We start from the raw sequence: 18,285 nt of genomic DNA, 5'->3' as shown, positions 1-18,285 counted from the left end.
CGTGGACCAGCTTCGAATCTTCCCGCTGGTCGAAGCCCTGCCTATCGAGCGGCTCGATGTTGCGCGCGGGAGCTTCCGTTGGGCTGTGCTCCGATATTCACTGCCAGTGTTGAAAATCTGTAGTGTATGTAGTATAAACTATAGATTTTCAGTACTGATAGTGAATACCGCAACGTAGGCGAAACCGCACTAATAAAAGCGTAAAGCTCCGAGGGATTTGATATTAAAAATTCATCTCTTGGAAAAGGGTTTTACGAATAGTAAAAATCGCATGCTTCAAAAATAGGTCGAGAAGAACTCCACGCGGTCCTCGTGGAAATTGTATCTCGGTGAAATTGGCTAAAACTTTGTAAATATTATATAATAATATCTATGTGATGCTGGTCAACATTAAAGTCACGATGGACGGGAGATTCCTTGTAATAAACCGTTTAGCCGCTATACTTAATTAAGCGTTCAAAAATCAAAATAAGGTGTTATTTCTAGTAACCGGTAAAAAATTTTTCATGCATGAACCTGAATATATAAAATTATGTACAAATATAGAGGGAATTACATATATAAATTTGTAGAATTGTACACAATTAAAAACATGTATAAATACATGTATAAAAACATGTATAAATCTATCAAATTATAGAGAACTGTGTAAAATTGTATAGAATTGTATAGAATTATACAATGTAAAAGTATGATAGACATATATTTCATGTATAATTTTATACATCTATATGTAATACTATATATTTATGCATGATCAATTTTTGACCGGGGTACTACACTGTTTAACAAAAAATGTAGAAGAACGAGGAGGACAATTCATAGCTTTTTGGATATGCTGAATAAAATTCCGTTTTCCAAGTTGCTCTGACGTCATAATTTTGAAAAATGTGTACATTTAAAGTTGCATAAAAAGGATATTTTGGTGTAATTTTCCTAGTAGCACAGTGCATTGGTTAAACATTGTTCCAATGTTCGTTATATTAGAAATGCATTGGCCGATGTTGTCCAACGTAAAGTCAATATTGGCCATGGAATAAATGTAAACACCGCACAATAATAATTATATGTATAATATTAGATTTACATTGGAAGTGCATTGGCTAATATTTAACAATGTAATAAGAATATTGGTGATATATATTTCTTAGCTTAGGCCCGGTTGTAGCGGCTATAATGGTTCATGTTAGCGTGATTTTTTATTAACACACAAAATATTTATTTTCAAAATTTTAGTCAATTTTACCGAAACCGAATATCCATAAGAATCGCACGGAGTCCTTTAAGGAGTCGAAAATAAGAAGATGAAAACCATTTGTAGAATTGTTTTACAAATCTAGAACTTAGCAAATATATAAACAAAGACAAGTGAAATATTTATAGGAATCTGTAAAACAAAGCTTGTTATAGATGAAAATGATATACTAATAAATAAGACAATTAAATCTAGCGAAAGATATATTTAATAATTTCACCGGTTTATTTTTACAACAGTCTCAGATTATAACATATAACTTTCTCGTTTAAACTATTGTAAGATACTGCTTGTGATGAGAAAGAGAGCTATGCGAATGAGTTCCTACAAATGTTGCGATGCAAACGTTTTTATTAATTGTATATACGTCTTAACTATTATACATGTGAGATCGATTTTCTAGTCAATTCACAGGTATGTAGATAAGCAGACTTATACAATTGTAAATGTTGTTTAAAATAAAAAGTAACGCAGTCCAGTCATGTTAGAGAAGAATTATTTTGACTATTCTACCCTCAGCTTCTCTTTTTCCGAATATCATGTATTTAAAAATTTTTTATATGGCACACAGTAAAGATGTTGCATACAATTCAGTAGAAATATGCACTCAACCGTCGAATGTACAGAGACGATGTATCCAAAAGTAATAGTACACAGTGCAAATTGTTATTTCACTCTTTTTGCGCATATACATATGCTTGGTAAATATTCCGAAGTATTGAAAAAGCGGTGCATATTGATATAGATTTTTGGCAAGATGTAATACATGTATATGTATATATCAAGATCATATCGGCGTATCAAGAAAAGCGCTCGAAACAATATCAATATCAAATACGATCATATCGCATTATAATATGTAAATGCATCATTTCCTTGGAATTAACAGCTTCGTATAACAAGAAAAATGTAAACTGCACAACAACACAACGCTTATAAATATAATGTTAACCACAGCACAATTCTATCAAGAAATAAAAATAAATATTAGGTAGTACCAATTTTTACATAATAATTAATGCAAACAAAAAGATGTAAGAAAAAATCAATTTCCGTTTGCGGTAATCATACGGCAAATCAATGTAATAATGCGGGTTAATAAGTACCTTATCGGCTAGTAAAAAAGTACGAAATAAAAAAACAAAGAAAAATATAAAACAGTATACAAAAAAACGTCACAGATCCCTCTTATCACTCAGCTCAAAGCACAATGCGATCGACCGCTAAAGTTCAGTTACATATAAGGATATACACGTACTTAATAAATTAACGTATGATTTATAATGGGCGGAAATAGAAAGACAACAATGCTATCCATCAAACGCGCGGTGTTTCGGCAAAAAGAACACCTAAAAGGTGTTGATGCGCCACTGATGAGAGCAGCATCGTCATCTGGAAAGATTAGACCCTGTCTCGGAGTCGACGGACATTAATAACACGTAGGTTGGCGTATACGTGAGCAACAGGTGCACAGCATCCTCGCGATCGAGTGCTCGCAATTGTTGCACCAGCGAACCGACAGTGCATTCCACACCTGCGCAGTTCAGTAACCTGTGAACCAAATATGGGATTTCGCAATATTCAGTTGCGTTACGATACCAATCGGCATATTTCAAAACTTTCTTACCGCAAAGTCGGACTGTCCACTGTGCTATCCAGTTGGGCGACGCGATCCCCTAAACCAAGCCTCACAGCGAGCAAGCACCAATCTCTTCCGTGATGATCAGGCGGATCCAGCATCTGCGCCAACCGCCGTTGAACTGCAGGCTTTATGTATTTTACAGGTTGCTTCGGCCCAGGAACGCAATTCTCCATCAACGGCAACCCGCAACTTACTATCTCCCACACGGTTTCTTGTTGATCGTTCAGAGGATTTTTTAGGGTCGCCTCTTCGAGACCCTTGTCAATTAAAGCCGATATAATAGTGGCTGGCGCCCAAGAATGAACTATCTGCAAATGATTACAATAAAGACATAGAATCTTTTTATCTTATAATACAAATCTAAATATGCGCTCTTTACTTACTTCGTCGTATTCTCGAAGCTGGCTAGGACTCAGCCAATGCCTTTCGAGTAACATTCCAGGCGCGACTAATTCAATAGTCGTATCCATCGCGTCCAGAATTACGCTGAGAAGGGCGAAACATTGCGCGCTAGAACCACGCGGGCCGCGAACTTGAATCTCCACGCTGCTGTGCTCCTCTTCCTCGAGAGTGATTATACTCTCGCAAGGTCCCAAACACAATTTTGACCCTCGCCACCACTGATACAAATCCGAATTCGACTGATCCCACGTTTGCGTAACTTTTCTCAGTTGTGCCTACAATGTCAGTACTTTAGTATACTTAATATTTTCAGCACTCTACCATCGTGTTTTCTTTATTATAAACATTGAATACCTGTAAATGTGTAAATATAGCAGTCAAATGGTATAAAGGCGCTTCCTCTGGACAAAGCCGTAAACCAGTATGAGGAAACGCGTTGGAACATGGTTTCCACGGTTCCCACAAACCCGGAAGACGCTCTACAAGGTTTAAACACGGTATCTCGTACTCCACTTCGTCATCATCCACTTCGCACTGAAACATAATAATCAAGTAATAATCAATCGACTGATCGGATTTTCTAAAACATACCGGAACGCATAAATTGACTGCTTGTAAAGCTTGCAGAGCTTGAGTTGCAGGACACGGACATCGCGCTTGAAAATCTTCTATGGTATAAACGCCGGTGGTTCGGCCGCCCAGTCGTCCTTTTTGATCGGGACTCAATTGCCAATTCAACACGTCTTGCCAAAACCACTCCGGACTAAGTACTATCAGGTTTCCAGGTAGAAGAATGCATTCCCCCAAGTTCTATAATTTAATACAAATGCTTGTTAAATAGACAAAGCAATTTGTAAATTAAATTGGAATTAACAAAAGTATAAACCTGTAATTGCAATCCGAGATGTCTGCAATGTTCCAGACAAACTAAAGGATTGATCTTGCGAACCTCGTTGAGAAATTCTTCCTGGGTGAGCATTAACGGCGGTACTTCTAACGACTGCATGTACGACCTCCACACTTCGGCGAGACCAGTCCACACTAAGGCGCTCTATAATACGCGATTAACATCCATAGTAACAGAATGTTGTCCTTATCTCGATAACACATTGATGCAGAAAATATGTACAAGAGAGAGAATCTCTTTTATTTTCTTTAAGATAGATAATATAGTGCATGTATGTATACATGGGAGAAAGCATTAGTGCAACTATTGAACCAAAGTACAGTTTCAGTTTATACACATCATTCAGAGTTATTTAAAGGAATTGAGAGAAGTATTTCGACCTGTTTATCAAGATTCGCCAGGGGCACGTACGTAGCCGCAGCACGCGGCGCGTCACGTCGGAGAATACTTTCTGCAACTTCCGGTCCATCCTACATCATGCATTGCATGCATTAAGGCTTGTTAATAAACATTAATGGCCAAATAACCAGCAACTAAAACATATGTTCTTAATAAATTCGATTCAATGTGATATATATATATGTATATATGACATGATATCGGATTTTTTTTTTTTTAATTGGAAATGGTGCGCTCAATCAATCAAACATCAAATAATTGAACGTCGTCGAAAGTCACGGGATGTAGAAAGTACTTTCAATGCTTTTCAATTATTTGTACATATATCAAATCAACCATGCATCATGGATGTCAGAGGAAAATCATACAAGTGATTATAGAAATTGTCGCATTGCCTCCATTAAGAGTCAACGTTTGATCCGGCAATATATATTGAAACTGCAAATTTCGAGATTGATGAATGAATTGTACAAACAACAGCGTAATGAGGTAGTCCATTATTGACCAGAACCGTTTCACAAAGGATTAATGCGCACATTTATTACATGCTGTACAAAATTAGTACAATTTCCTGCCAAAATGTGATTATTTACACGAGGTTGCATTAGTCACAATTGTATGAACAGGCTACAGAATCGAACGGTTCTGCTCGCACATATTTAGAATCAAGCATACTGATATCATGCATTTACTGATACATATTTTGAAGTGGATTAAAGATATATGTATAATATCCGATGGTAAAGATGTGTAAAATCAGAAGAGATTACAAATTCTCTCATCGGAAAAAGATTTACCGAATTCGTGATAGTTGGCCAATTTTCATTTCTGCATAAACAAGTGAATGGCGAGAAAGATAATATCTCTTCTAATGTTATAAATGAAATATGATACATGTACAAATTTTTGCAGAGAATACAATCATTTTACCTCGAGAAATTCCATCCTCACATTATTTAAATAAGATCTGAGGAGTTTCAGGCCAGGACTAGAAGGATTAGTTGCGTCCAGTGCTACCATTTGAGGCTCCTCTCCCAAAATTGATGTAAAGTCTTTCAGAAATGGCAAGAGTGGTGCGAGTAGATTGCCGCCGTTAGAATTCGGGGCTAAAGGTTCTGGTGCATAAGTACCGACTAAGATTACTTTTACGTCGTTGCACTTGCCGCCAAATCCTTCAGTCAGAGATATAAGTTAAACATGAGTGACATTTTCTTCGCCAGTGATTAAATAACATACAGGTATGTTAATATTATTCGACCAGAACTAGCAGAAATTTATTCCGAAAAACTCTAGCCGAGAGGTAATATTTCGCAATAAATTCCTTCCGGTTCTAATCGAATAATATTACTTGTTAGATATAAGCTTACACAATTTATATTTTACAAAAATTAATTACATTATAAAAAAAGATTTGAGACGCAACGCACAAATGTCTTACCGACATTACTCGGATTAATACGATCCAAAATAAATTGCAGCCAAAATTTTATCTGCTGAAGTTGAACGGTCAACGGTTCTCTCAGACTGACTGTAATAAGATGCACTGCTGGTTGCTGGAATGTAAGTACGTAATGATAAGATGCCAGAAATTCTTCGCGTCCACACAACTCCCAAAAGACGCATTCGCCACCTGATCAATCAAATGCATGTAATATAATATCTTTAAGTTTTAAATTAAATATCTATATATTTATATGTATATGTTACAAAAGTATCCAATCCGTATATTATATTGCCATAATACATTTCACATATTCACGTTAAATTAAACAATAATTAAGTACAATTCGCTCACCTACGTTACCACGACTCCACTCTACTCCCTGAGTACCTTCATACTCACTATCGCTGTATTCAAAACTAAGAGAACCATGTTTACTTGTCACGTCGAGTTCGATACTTGGTTCTCTCTATATAAATCAAGGTAATTATTATCTGTTCGTTAGTTGTGCCTTACATTCTTATTGCAGGCACCTACCTTCGCGCTACAATTCTGGCTTCTCGACCTTCGAAAGAAGCCAAAACTAAATATTCCAGATTTCAAAGAATTGATTAATGACGTTTTTCCAGAGGCGCAGTGCCCGAGCAGTCTTATGTGTAGCCGGTCTATCGGTCTGTGTGTCGGTTGCAGCTGACGAATGTAATTTTCGCGTTGATTCAGCTAAAAATGGTTTAACACAGGATTCGATTTCCGCGTAATTTTTATAAACGTAGAAGGCATTGTGTATTGCGGAATATAAGAACTTACATTTCTCAATTTATCTAATAAATTTGCGATATCTGGATGTCCATACTTAATCGCCGTGACGTCCGCTCGGATCCCTCGATTCGTTTTATCGACATCACAACCAGCAAGGCACAAATGTCTGACCAGATTAATATGTCCATGTCGAGCAGCTACGTGTAACGCCGTGAGACCTTGTTTGTTTGGTGTGTCTAGATCAATTCCGCTCTCTATCAGCAAAATTGTCATGCCCTCATCGCCAATCTCACAGGCGATATGCAAAAGAGTGTCCTCTTTCTGAAACGCAGGTAGGTACAATTACTTTTCTTCTCGGATCATCATACAGTACGCAATATTAGCGAAATGAATCAAAGCTGCCTTACAGAGTTTTTGATATTTAACGGAGCACCCTGTAACAGTAACTGAGAGACAGCCTCAACACAGCCTCGCTTCACAGCACTGATCATTGCTCCACCGAGACCTTGAGGAGCTTCAGATTCCTGTGTATAGAGAGAATCAAATCTTTACATGATAAAATTGCAATTCCTTCGAAAGTATGGAATAATTTTATTCTTCTTTTTGCGTAACACGCACGAAATTGAAGAAATTATTATATTTTCCAACGAGCAAGGTGTATATGTATAATAAAAAAAAATGAATACTGTTTTTTTACTTAATAACGTATATTGATAATGTATATATAAAGAAAATAATTCATATATACGTGATATAGGATACAACTGTACAATAGAAACAGAAGTCGGTCAAAAGAATGTATAAAATCACTTGTATAGTTCATTGAAACAGAATATACAATAAGTCGCAAGTATTATTGGACAGTTGTTGTCAGGAACACACCGTGAGAATCCAAGGATGTTTAAGGCACGATTCAGCACTTCCTCTCTCTCTAAAATAAGTAATTTTTTTTTCTCGAATTACTCATCAATAACAGACCCACAGATTTCTAATCCCTCCTATTACTTACTTCGGATCCTTGATCAACAAGGATCGTATAAAGTCTTTGGCAATCTCGGACACATTACTGAAATACTCATTGTCAAATTGGTATTGGCAAGCGGCAACGTTTGCGTATGTCTCTTGCTTATTCTCGCCTAAAAATGGCGAAGCTCCGCTCAGAAGAATGTACGTCAGTACACCAACAGCCCAAAGATCGGTTCCCAAGCTGAGTGGTTCGTAGTTGACAATTTCCGGTGCCACAAATTCAGGCGTGCCAAATAGTGCTCTGTGTTCTGAACCAGGTACCAGTCGATGCGACAGACCCAAATCTGTAGAACGATATCAAATAGTACTGCAGTCGATGCTGATCAAGTTGCACAACGATGACTCCGACATAAAGCGCTATTAGACATTACCTATCAGCTTAATGCTAGGCATCGGTGGCGGTGTCGACAATAGAATATTCTCAGGCTTGATATCCAGATGAGCAACTTGGTGGGAATGTAAATGACTAAGTGCCATTAGGACTTGATGTACCTTGGAAACGATATAAATAGAAACTGCTCCCAGAATATCTATTGAACGCAATATATTTGCATACCACATGAGCAGCTTCGGCTTCGCCAGACGGAGTCCAATGAAACAACTCGCCTCCCATAATCAATTCCAGGAGCAACACCACTGTCGTTCCTGTGTCTATTACCTTGTACAAGGAAACGATATTAGGATGTCTTAGTCGAGCCAAAAGACCAGCTTCTCGTGCTGAAAAAGAAATTACAGTATTTCGAAAATAAAATCAGCGATACATTGGCTGTAAAAGTACTACTGCTCGACTATAAAAAAAAATACTACCAATGTCGGCAGCAGCCACACCTCTGGCGACTCGCCTCTTCCTCATAATTTTTGCGGCGTACAACGCCCCGGTTTTTACCTCTTGACATTTTCGTACAATAGCAAATTGACCCCTGTATTTTACAAAGTTGCAGAAGTTACTGTCAAAGAAACTAAAAGGAGACTCAGTTCGTCAAAGCAAACGGCGCTTACTTGCCAATCTCTTCGAGCAGTTGATAGTTTTTTTCAATCGGTTCATGATAGACCTCCATTAAAGTGCTCCACTCAGAATCTGAGCAATAAACATAACACTGTTGCATGGTTTTGCGAAATTGAAAATCAATTAACTCGCACGTACGTCAGGTCCAACTGTCATCCTCGGTTAAAAATATTCCTACACAATCTACATACACAAATTGTCAAACGTGCATACGAGGTACATTAACATTAATTTACGCTGCGACATTCGCAATAAGCGATTCTGAAAAACGACGTCGGGCGCAACGTCGATCAACACGTTACGAAAATTAGCTCGCAACAACGACGATGCATTTCGATCCGAGCTAACGCAGGTGATCGGTGTACGTTGACGGTCAACAACTGGACGCCGTAAAGTACGATGGTCAAAGCCCGCGATCCCCAACATCACGTTAGAAGAGAAGCCGAATCGCCCGTTGTCAAATTTTGACGCGACGGTCTTCTCTCACTTCCATTATGCTCGGACGCTGACGAGACGTTAAAGGGAGCACGAAGTCAAGCTGATTTCTTACTATCGTTAGATGCTTCCAGCTGGCGAGACATGCCCGGCATCATCTCCAGATCATGTTCATCATTCGGTCTATCCGGACAGCTTTGAGCCCCGCGAGTAGCCGTTAGGGAAATCGCGTTGCGCTCGACGATCCTTACACATGCCGGCCGCCCCACACACACACAATCGATATGCCTGTGTTGCCTGTGTTACGCGAAACGCCATAAATAAGAGAGAATCGAGAGAGTGGAGCGGATTTCTATTAAGCCTATCACACAATGCCAGGCAACAGGCAACGGGAATAGGGAATAGAATTTTTGACGCGTTGGATTCGTCGGAAATTTTCCTCCAACCAATCCAACGCGTCGGAAATTCTATTCCCTGTTCCTGTTGCCTGGCATTGTGTGATAGGCTTTAAGTCCGCATCAGACTACGAATTGGAATTGGGATTAGATTGAAATTTAACCAATCACAGTAAAGTTTACTAATCTTAAGTTCAGTAACTTTTAAGCCCGTATCAGACTACGGATTGAGATTGGGATTAGATTGAAATTTGACCAATCAGAGTAAAAGTTACTGAACTTGAGATTAGTAAACTTTACTGCGATTGGTTAAATTTCAATCTAATCCCAATCCCAATCCGTAGTCTGATACGGGCTTTACTTTGATTGGTCAAATTTCAATCTAATCCCAATCCCAATCCGTAGTCCGATACGGACTTTAGGGTGCAAATAGAGACACTGAAATAAGAGATAGGACACGTGGAATCATCTTTTGATTGGGCCACCATATTTATGGTATTGCCGCTGACTTTAAAATACATGAATTATAATAATGACGAATAAATTATATATAAGGCTCTGAATGCACGACCGGAAGAGAAGTTATTTAAAGAAGAAACGTAATTTTAAAAAATTTACTTTTTAAAACTGATCAAAGTGTAATTTTACTTCCGTTTTCAAAAGTACCGACCGTCTCTTCGTAACTCGACCTTTGAATATAAAATTCAAGCACATCAATATATTGTAGGAAAAAAATTTACTTTGTGTTATATTTATTTTAATTATATTCCGCGATGAAATTAAACAATCATTTCTTGAACATTTTGTGAAAAACCGATCGCGAAAACCGACCGCGAAAATCGACCGCAAAAATACGAGATGCTGTGAACGCATCTTGAAAGTATCGCGAGACATGCAGAATAAATAACGTAAGATCCAGAAAAAAGCAACTTGCCGCACGAGTGATAGCGATATTATAATTGAATAATACAGTTAATCGATAATCTCAAATAAAGTATGAAAATAATTTCAAATTTAAGCGTTCTCGACAAAATATATTGAAATCTCGCGTCATATTATTTCACTTTATACATATATCAATTCTTTAATTAAAAATGGATAGGCTACGAGAGATTAGTTGGCCGAATACATCGATAACATTCGTCATATTTCGCGTAATTTCTATGATGTAGTTCGACGATTTTTAACATGAAAAATGAGCTCAACGTACTTCGATTTGTACAGCTGTAATAATCCTGCGTACGGCGTCGTAATACACCGCAAAAACCGAGCGCGGATTCCACGAAATGACGTAGCTACGTAAAAACCTCGGCCGAAAACCGAGCGCATTGTTTTCAATAGATTGTTTTCGACCGAGGTGTACACGGCGCTACGTCATTTCTTGGAATCCGCGCTCGGTTTTTACGGTGTTTACGTTACGGCGCCGTACGCCGCAGGATCAGTCACGCGGCGAGGGTCGAACTGGTCGGTTGTGCCCGCGCCGCTTCGCATATTGTACGTACGATATTCTTTCTTGATACGCGACAAGTGCGGGAAGAAACCGCGATCGCTCTCTGCGAATAATCAGTGATTAATATCGTCGTGCGATCGCTGAATTCCCGCGATTTGCCGTCGATGCCCGATGTAATCGCACATCTCGTACTGGCAAATCGGACTTGTCAGTGACAATCGGACACGATGAAAACCGAAAAAGTGGCATGTGACTTTACAAACGAAACTGTAAATTCGCGAGTGAAGTGGCATTTGAACACAGTGACAGTGACAAGTGTCTTTAGAAACGAAACTGTAAATTCGCGAGTGAAGTGGCATTTGGACACAGTGACAGTGACAACGCAGTGAGAAATGATTCGTCGATCGACGTCGAAATGATGTCGAATCTACGTCAATTCGACGGTGTCGATGCTGATTCGACGTCGTTTCGACGTCGACCGACGAATCATTTCTCACTGGGAAGTGTCTTTACAAACGAAACTGTAAATTCGCGAGTGAAGTGGCATTTGGGTACAGTGACACTGACAATTGCGTCTTTCAAACGGAAGTGTAAATTCGCGAGTGAAGTGTCATTTGGATACAGTGACACTGACAAGTGTCTTTATAAAAGAAAGTGTAAATTCGCGAGTGAAGTGGCATTTGGATACAGTGACACTGACAAGTGACTTTATAAAAGGAAGTGTAAATTCGCGAGTGTGTCGGAGGACAGCTGAGACAACGACTTCTGAGAGGAGGACATCTGATTGGAGGAGGAGGCGTCGGGCGCCATTGCAGAGTCAACGTAGATTCAACTCCGCCGCTACGCATCGTGTCGGTGAGTGAAGTTTTTTTATTAAAGTAACGGAATCTATACATTTTTTGACAGTAGATTGTAGATTGACATTGTACGTTTCGTAGATCCGTTACGTTAAATGGATAGGTTACAAATAATTTCGCGTTTTATTTAATATATTCAATTGATCGACGAGAAGTGATTTCATAGAGCTCTACAAATCATAAAGTATGTTGAGCTCATTTTTCATGTTGAAAATTAATTTTCAAATTAATTTTTAAACAATTGTTTAACTACATCATAGAAATTACGCGAAATATGACGAATATTATCGATGCATTCGGCCAACTAATCTCTCGTAGCCTATCCATTTTTAATTAAAGACAGGGTCGTCTTAAGCATTGATACGCCCGTGTGCCAGCCCGAATAATTGCCGCCCCTCCCCCCTCCCTTGTGCTGAATCTAAATAAATCAAAATTTATTTTGTTAAATTGGATAAGGCGGGAAAATTTTCTTCTTATAGAATCAATAAATAAAGCAGTTCTTTTTTATATAAAGCGGCTTCTCTTTTGACATAAAGCGCTTTCCCATTTGACATCAAACACAAGTATCCAATGAAAGATATCCCGACCTCCTATAATTGACAAACGGCAGTCAATTTTTAGAGTAATTATATGCATAATTGTTTGTTTCCTTACATAATCCGATATCTTCGAATTGTACTTTGGAGATAATTTAGTAATAATATCAGTCAACCTTATACTTGAAATACTAATTTTAGCATTTCAAATTTATTTTCAATAATGTTTCCCATAAAGAATTTTATATTTGTTAATTTCTAGTTCTGGAAACAAAGAAATACCGCAACGTTACTGGGTCGCAATATCTTATTTAGATACCATTTTAATGTCTTGTTTCCCGCAAGAATTTGAAAAACAAGGCATTGTTGTGTTCTATCAAAATTTTTACTTTCAACTAAAATTTGCCGCCCCTTGTGTCCTGCCGTCCGTGTACGGCGCACCCTCTGCACACGCGGTCAAGACGGCCCTGATTAAAGAATTGATATATGTGTATAAAATAAAATAATATGACGTGAGATCCCAATATATTTTGTCGAGAACGCTTAAATTTGAAATTATTTTCACACTTGATTTGAGATTATCGATTAACTGTAATATTCAATTATAATATATTGGTATCACTCGTGCGGCAAGTTGCTTTTTTCTGGATCTTACGTCATTTATTCAGCATGTCTCGCGATACTTTCAAGATGTGTTTTGTACGAATGCATGCGTAGTCGCACGCATCTCGTATTTTTGCGGTCGATTTTCGCGATCGGTTTTTCACAAAATGTTCAAGAAACGGTTAATTGTTTAACTTCATCGCGGAATATAACTAAAATAAATATAACACAAAGTAAAATTTTTTCCTATGTTACGTGCTCGAATTTTATATTCAAAGATCGAGTTACGAAGGGACGGTCAGTACTTTAAAAAACGGAAGTAAAATTACATTTTGATCAGTTTTAATAATTAAATTTTTAAAAATTTTGTTTTTCGTTTAAATAACTTCTCTTCTGGTCGTGCATTTTTCGATACGATCGGCGCTCGCATATAGTTCGAACCGCGCGAAATATCTGTCGGTGATGAACCGACTATGGAAGGAGATTTCTTTCTTCCTGATCTCTGGTCAAAATGACCAGACTATATGGCCAGGAGCAACGAAAGGTAGGTCCAATCTGGCCCAACGAAAGAAGACTGGATACAACGGGGTAAGTGGTCAATATTGGCCACTCCGATGGAGTAAGATGATGTGCGAAATAAGTTGATTTGTTCTTATTTATCAAAATTCGGGTGGGTTATATTCTTATCTTCTTCGCATCTCGCATATGTGCGAGATTAACAAGACTCCTATTAAATCCCATTCGCGCAAGTATAGCCCCAAATCGGACCTTTTATAAATCGCGTCGCGGTTCTGAAGACTTGTAGGTTTATTAAGAAAAAGTTGAAACGCGGTGAGATAGGAAAATGGATATGACTACAATACATCGGAATACGGGCAGGTAAAGATTCGGGTAGGCAGGAACAGGGAGACATAACTAACGATAATTAAAAAGATAGATAAAATTATAACTGCAATGTATTATTATTAAATATAATTATATTTGCAATCGGATGCATACAATAAGATGGAAGTTGTTATGCGTTTGTTAAGTTTTTACTTTAGATTTACTTTTGAAATTTTTGTGGATTTGATTTGCTTTTAAGAGATCGTTAATAAATGTTATACATTCGGGATATTTTTTATCCCATGAACATGTAATATGTAATTACAGGACATTGCAACTCAAAAGTATGTAGACCACAAAACGAAATCAACGCAAGTTAATACAGAGTAAAATTCTATTCGAAAACTTACAATATTACGTCATTGATATTGATTAAATTACATTTACACCCACTTGAATTACATCGCATTTCTATAGTTTACTGTATTGTATATGTACATACATACGTATAAAATGCAACAATGTAACACCTTTTTTCTTTATTTTGTTCAGAGTAACAACTGAGAACTATAAAAATATAATGCAAACTTATCTAGATAATTATATAAAATTTTAAAAACTAAATTTTTATGTACAACTTTATTTATAATTCTGTACATTGATCTGTAGCAAGTATATCATTCTGTACTATTAGGTTTGTGTCGCAATAAATGTACGTCACGTTCAATCTCCAATTCGATGCTCTTCCTAGCATTGTGTGATTGAAAGAAACGTTTGCCATGTTCAAAAGTTGCGATCATAATCGCACAGGCTGGGGCTACCTTTATCAAACGTGGCGTTAATCCTGTGAATAAACCTTTTAATCCATTCTGTTGATAGATTCTTTGTATTATGGCCCATGTAGTACTGCTACGAATAGGTTTATCTAAAAATTCATAATATAAATTTTATAGAATGAACTTTTATTTAGAGTGACATTAAATTGATAGATACACGAGACAAGTAATACAATTTTTAAACGTAACTGAATAACTCGGTTACTTAATTTGAAATCCATTTAATTGGTGCAAAAACTAAAAAATACTTTAAAATTACTAATATGTATCTACATATACACATATACGTATATAAATAAGAAAAGACTTTATGTACATCTACATATACGTATATGTACATAAAAGTTAATATATATTGTATATGATTTTTTATATTTACCCGAATAAATCTCTTTTTCGCCCATTTCAAGTTGTCGGTGTGTTTTTACTACATCAAAGGGAATAGTGAAAAATGCTGCTACCTGCAATAATGATTACAGTTTAACACATTTTTGTGGATTTGGAATATTGTAACTGTTATATGTGTATCTTTAAATCACTAGGAAATACATACAGATCCTGCTATAGCTCCTGCTGTCAGATTAAAAGTAAAAGTTTGTTGCAAAGCATACGAACTATACAGCCTCTTTATAGACTCATAATTTAACCAATATAATGCACTAAACGGAACATCACGAAGAAGTGTCGAGCCCAATCCCATCCACAAACCCGAAATACCACTGTATCTCACAACCGTTTTCAATGCCTGTGTTATTTCTATAACATATAAAGTATATTTGAAATCGTTAAAATTCCAAGTCAAGTCACATTACATTTTGATTTGATATTGTATTGTTAACTTATCCTACCTGCATAACTTAGTTTCTGTGATTGCATTTTTGTTCTTATCAACTCCAATGGACTCACCATTGTTGCAGCCCAAATTCGTGCTGTGGCACCAGCTAATACAGGAATCCAATAAGGTTGTTCTACATTGGTTCCTTTCTTGTTAAATTTCCTATTGTACGTATCCTAAAAATAATATTTTTAACGTCAGATATTTCATCTAAAGTTTATAGGTACCTTGTGTATTATCACATGAATTAAAGGTAAAAAATTATCATTATGGTGTATATGTGCATATAATATTGAAGTTTAAAATACCTTAAGATATAATCTTAACTGCTCGTACGAAACAAAGTATACAACAGTTGCAGGCACAGCTAGGACAAGAGTAGGACTCAAACCACTCCATAACGATGTCATACCTTCTGTTTTACTTATTTTTACTAAAGCATCCTGAAAGTAAATAAAAATTAACAAACATAATAGCCGTTAATATTATATCACAGGGTTTTTTCTATATTTCCTTTATATGTATATTGTATACCATATCTCACTACATTATGACATCAGAAGTGAAAAATTATATAATGTTTTGTATGTTTACATGTAATAGATTAACAAATTATATAAAGTTCTTTTTTCGCTGTTAAGTAAACGCATGTAATCCAATGTTTTTCACTTCCAGCAGAATTGAATCACCTTACAGTATTTTATCAAAATTTGTGAATATTGTTTAGTTGTAGATCGAGTTGTATTTTTCTCCGCCCAAAATATTTTTTTATTACATCATATGCTTTGATCTTATCAATCTATATTAAAAAGTATAAATGTACTTGATGAGAAAATATAGAAGTTAATTAGCTTTTATATACTGGGTAGTACGAGGAAAAGATTTATATAATTTTTCATTTAAAGTATCATAATTTAACATAAAAATAGAAAATTTTAATTTTATTATAGTTATCACATACAACTGTCCCATTAAATTTTCCATTTCTTCTCATCCATTCGGGCATTTTGCCATTGGCACAAGGACACAAATGGTCCATTAAACCATTACAATATAAAAAACACTTATGGGAAAGCATTGCCTTCTGTTGTGTTTGAAGGCGTATTTTTACCACGTCCAATGGAGTCACTAAAAATATAAAACAAAAACGTAAAGAATTTTAGATTAACATAACAAAATGTGGTTGCATAACTAATCGAGAAATTGAGGATGTATTGGTCGGATCTTCCAATTAATTCAATAAATCAGAAAAGTAAAATTGGATGGAATACGAATTCTGATAATCATTTATTTTTAATAACAGTTTTAATCGTAGTTGCAGAACGAGCAAGCAAGTCGTTTTGAATCTTTGCAAGAACATTTTTACACGTTTGAAGGATATGAACAAAAAAAACACAAATTTTTAGAACTGGTTTGGATAGTTTTTAACTCAATAATTAATAACTTTTAAATAGACAGTTAAAAAAATTGAAACTAATTCGTCTGGCACGTCATTAAGAATATCAAGTTGAAGTTTCACGTTTTATGTGTGATGTCAAATTAAAATTTCATTTTTATGACTTTCATAAGCTAACGATACGATTTCGAAATAACCTAACCTTTTGAAAAGGTAGACAATACTCTATAGTGTATTTGTAACAAACGCGCGTACATTTGTACAGAAGTCATACAAATATCACTGAGAAAATGAAAACCTAAATTATTATACAGTATAATCCTCATACAGTTATAGATAACATTGTTACACAAACTTACCAAATATTGACGTAATGACCGCACCAGTGCAAGAGGCCGCAATTTGTTGATACGGTTTAATGCGAAATCTTGGATCGTCCAAGTCAACATTCGACGACATGGCATTTAATTTATTCATCGTACACAGAGGTGTTATTTCAATTTATATACGAAACTTTTCCCATGGAAACTTTAAAAAGCAAAGTCATCGGCGTGCGATGCGTAATATCGCACGAGAACATGCAGTACACGTGACACTCGGACAGACTTATCAGTCCTTTTCAGCGTGCAATAAATTTCTTTTTTTTCATGTGTATGAATTAACAAACTGACATTCTCAATTAACTTTCTTTACTCGTGCCTGGTATCTCTTGCATTAGATTCAGCTTCGTCAAAGTTCAGCAAAGTTCGAACAACCGGTGAAACTTATTGGCAGCGAATCGTACAATTGCGATTATTCCTTGTTTATCGGACGGCACCCGAATCTACAAGCGGTCTCGAGATAACCTGTGAAGACTAGAGAGGTCTGTTCGCGTCGCATGCCCCGTGCGGCCGTGCGCTCCTGTTTGCCCCAGCAACCAATACCGGCGCTTTATTTACGATTTAAGTGACGGCATTGGTCGTCGGGGCAAGCAGGAGCATATTGGAGCATGCGACGCGAACAGACCTTAAAGCCCGTATCAGACTACGGATTGGGATTGAGATTAGATTGAAATTTAACCAATCACAGTAAAGTTTACTAATCTCAAGTTCAGTAACTTTTAAAGCCCGTATCAGACTACGGATTGGGATTGGGATTAGATTGAAATTTAACCAATCACAGTAAAGTTTACTAATCTCAAGTTCAGTAACTTTTACTCTGATTGGTCAAATTTCGATCTAATCCCAATCCCAATCCATAGTCTGATACGGGCTTTACTCTGATTGATCAAATTTCAATCT

The 18,285-nt window shown here is 36.6% G+C and overlaps 2 protein-coding genes across 4 annotated transcripts; both read right to left on the bottom strand.

Annotated features, from left to right (window-relative positions):
* Positions 1-1,440: 1,440 nt before the first annotated feature.
* On the bottom strand, positions 1,441-9,669 carry LOC105570700 (death-associated protein kinase 1-like). Of its 2 annotated transcripts, XM_012028136.1 has the most exons (20): positions 9,388-9,669; positions 8,831-8,909; positions 8,639-8,751; positions 8,388-8,548; positions 8,203-8,323; positions 7,815-8,115; positions 7,688-7,736; positions 7,213-7,329; positions 6,854-7,126; positions 6,584-6,766; positions 6,401-6,515; positions 6,044-6,235; positions 5,536-5,777; positions 4,587-4,676; positions 4,186-4,350; positions 3,891-4,109; positions 3,654-3,833; positions 3,281-3,574; positions 2,883-3,205; positions 1,441-2,806 (listed from the first exon to the last, which is right to left on the bottom strand). In XM_012028136.1, the coding sequence occupies exons 1-20, from the start codon at positions 9,428-9,430 to the stop codon at positions 2,644-2,646; spliced, it is 3,423 nt and encodes a 1,140-aa protein (XP_011883526.1). In that variant the 5' UTR covers positions 9,431-9,669; the 3' UTR covers positions 1,441-2,643. The 2 variants fall into 2 exon arrangements, with proteins under 2 accessions (XP_011883526.1, XP_011883527.1); XM_012028137.1 differs by lacking the exon at positions 4,587-4,676.
* A 4,385-nt stretch (positions 9,670-14,054) lies between these two features.
* LOC105570699 (solute carrier family 25 member 40-like) lies at positions 14,055-17,881 on the bottom strand. 2 transcript variants are annotated; one of them, XM_012028134.1, is made up of 7 exons: positions 17,365-17,873; positions 16,571-16,737; positions 15,918-16,052; positions 15,623-15,785; positions 15,328-15,530; positions 15,154-15,235; positions 14,055-14,863 (listed from the first exon to the last, which is right to left on the bottom strand). In XM_012028134.1, exons 1-7 carry the CDS (start codon positions 17,480-17,482, stop codon positions 14,616-14,618), a joined length of 1,116 nt encoding a protein of 371 aa, XP_011883524.1. In that variant the 5' UTR covers positions 17,483-17,873; the 3' UTR covers positions 14,055-14,615. The 2 variants fall into 2 exon arrangements, with proteins under 2 accessions (XP_011883524.1, XP_011883525.1); XM_012028135.1 differs by lacking the exons at positions 14,055-14,863; positions 15,154-15,235 and having other exon boundaries at positions 15,447-15,530; positions 15,681-15,785; positions 17,365-17,881.
* Between the last annotated feature and the right edge of the window lie 404 nt (positions 17,882-18,285).

Source organism: Vollenhovia emeryi, unplaced genomic scaffold (genome assembly GCF_000949405.1).
Source record: "Vollenhovia emeryi isolate VEMERY1.0 unplaced genomic scaffold, V.emery_V1.0 DF939120.1, whole genome shotgun sequence".
Lineage (NCBI taxonomy): Eukaryota > Metazoa > Arthropoda > Insecta > Hymenoptera > Formicidae > Vollenhovia > Vollenhovia emeryi.
Note: the sequence above shows the minus strand (reverse complement) of the source record. Positions and strands in the feature narration are given on the sequence as shown.

What these genes read in the sequence shown, in the direction of transcription:
- LOC105570700 (XM_012028136.1), bottom strand. Translation starts at nt 9,430, where the DNA reads ATGATGCCGGGCATGTCTCGCCAGCTGGAAGCATCTAACGATA. An exon ending in AACATCCTTGGATTCTCACG is followed by an intron (nt 7,330 to 7,687) that starts GTGTGTTCCTGA and finishes CTCTATACACAG; the next exon opens with GAATCTGAAGCTCCTCAAGG. An exon ending in TATTAGATAAATTGAGAAAT is followed by an intron (nt 6,767 to 6,853) that starts GTAAGTTCTTAT and finishes AACCATTTTTAG; the next exon opens with CTGAATCAACGCGAAAATTA.
- LOC105570699 (XM_012028134.1), bottom strand. Translation starts at nt 17,482, where the DNA reads ATGAATAAATTAAATGCCATGTCGTCGAATGTTGACTTGGACGATCCA. An exon ending in GAAAATTTAATGGGACAGTT is followed by an intron (nt 16,053 to 16,570) that starts GTATGTGATAAC and finishes ATTTACTTTCAG; the next exon opens with GATGCTTTAGTAAAAATAAG. An exon ending in ACAGAAACTAAGTTATGCAG is followed by an intron (nt 15,531 to 15,622) that starts GTAGGATAAGTT and finishes TATATGTTATAG; the next exon opens with AAATAACACAGGCATTGAAA.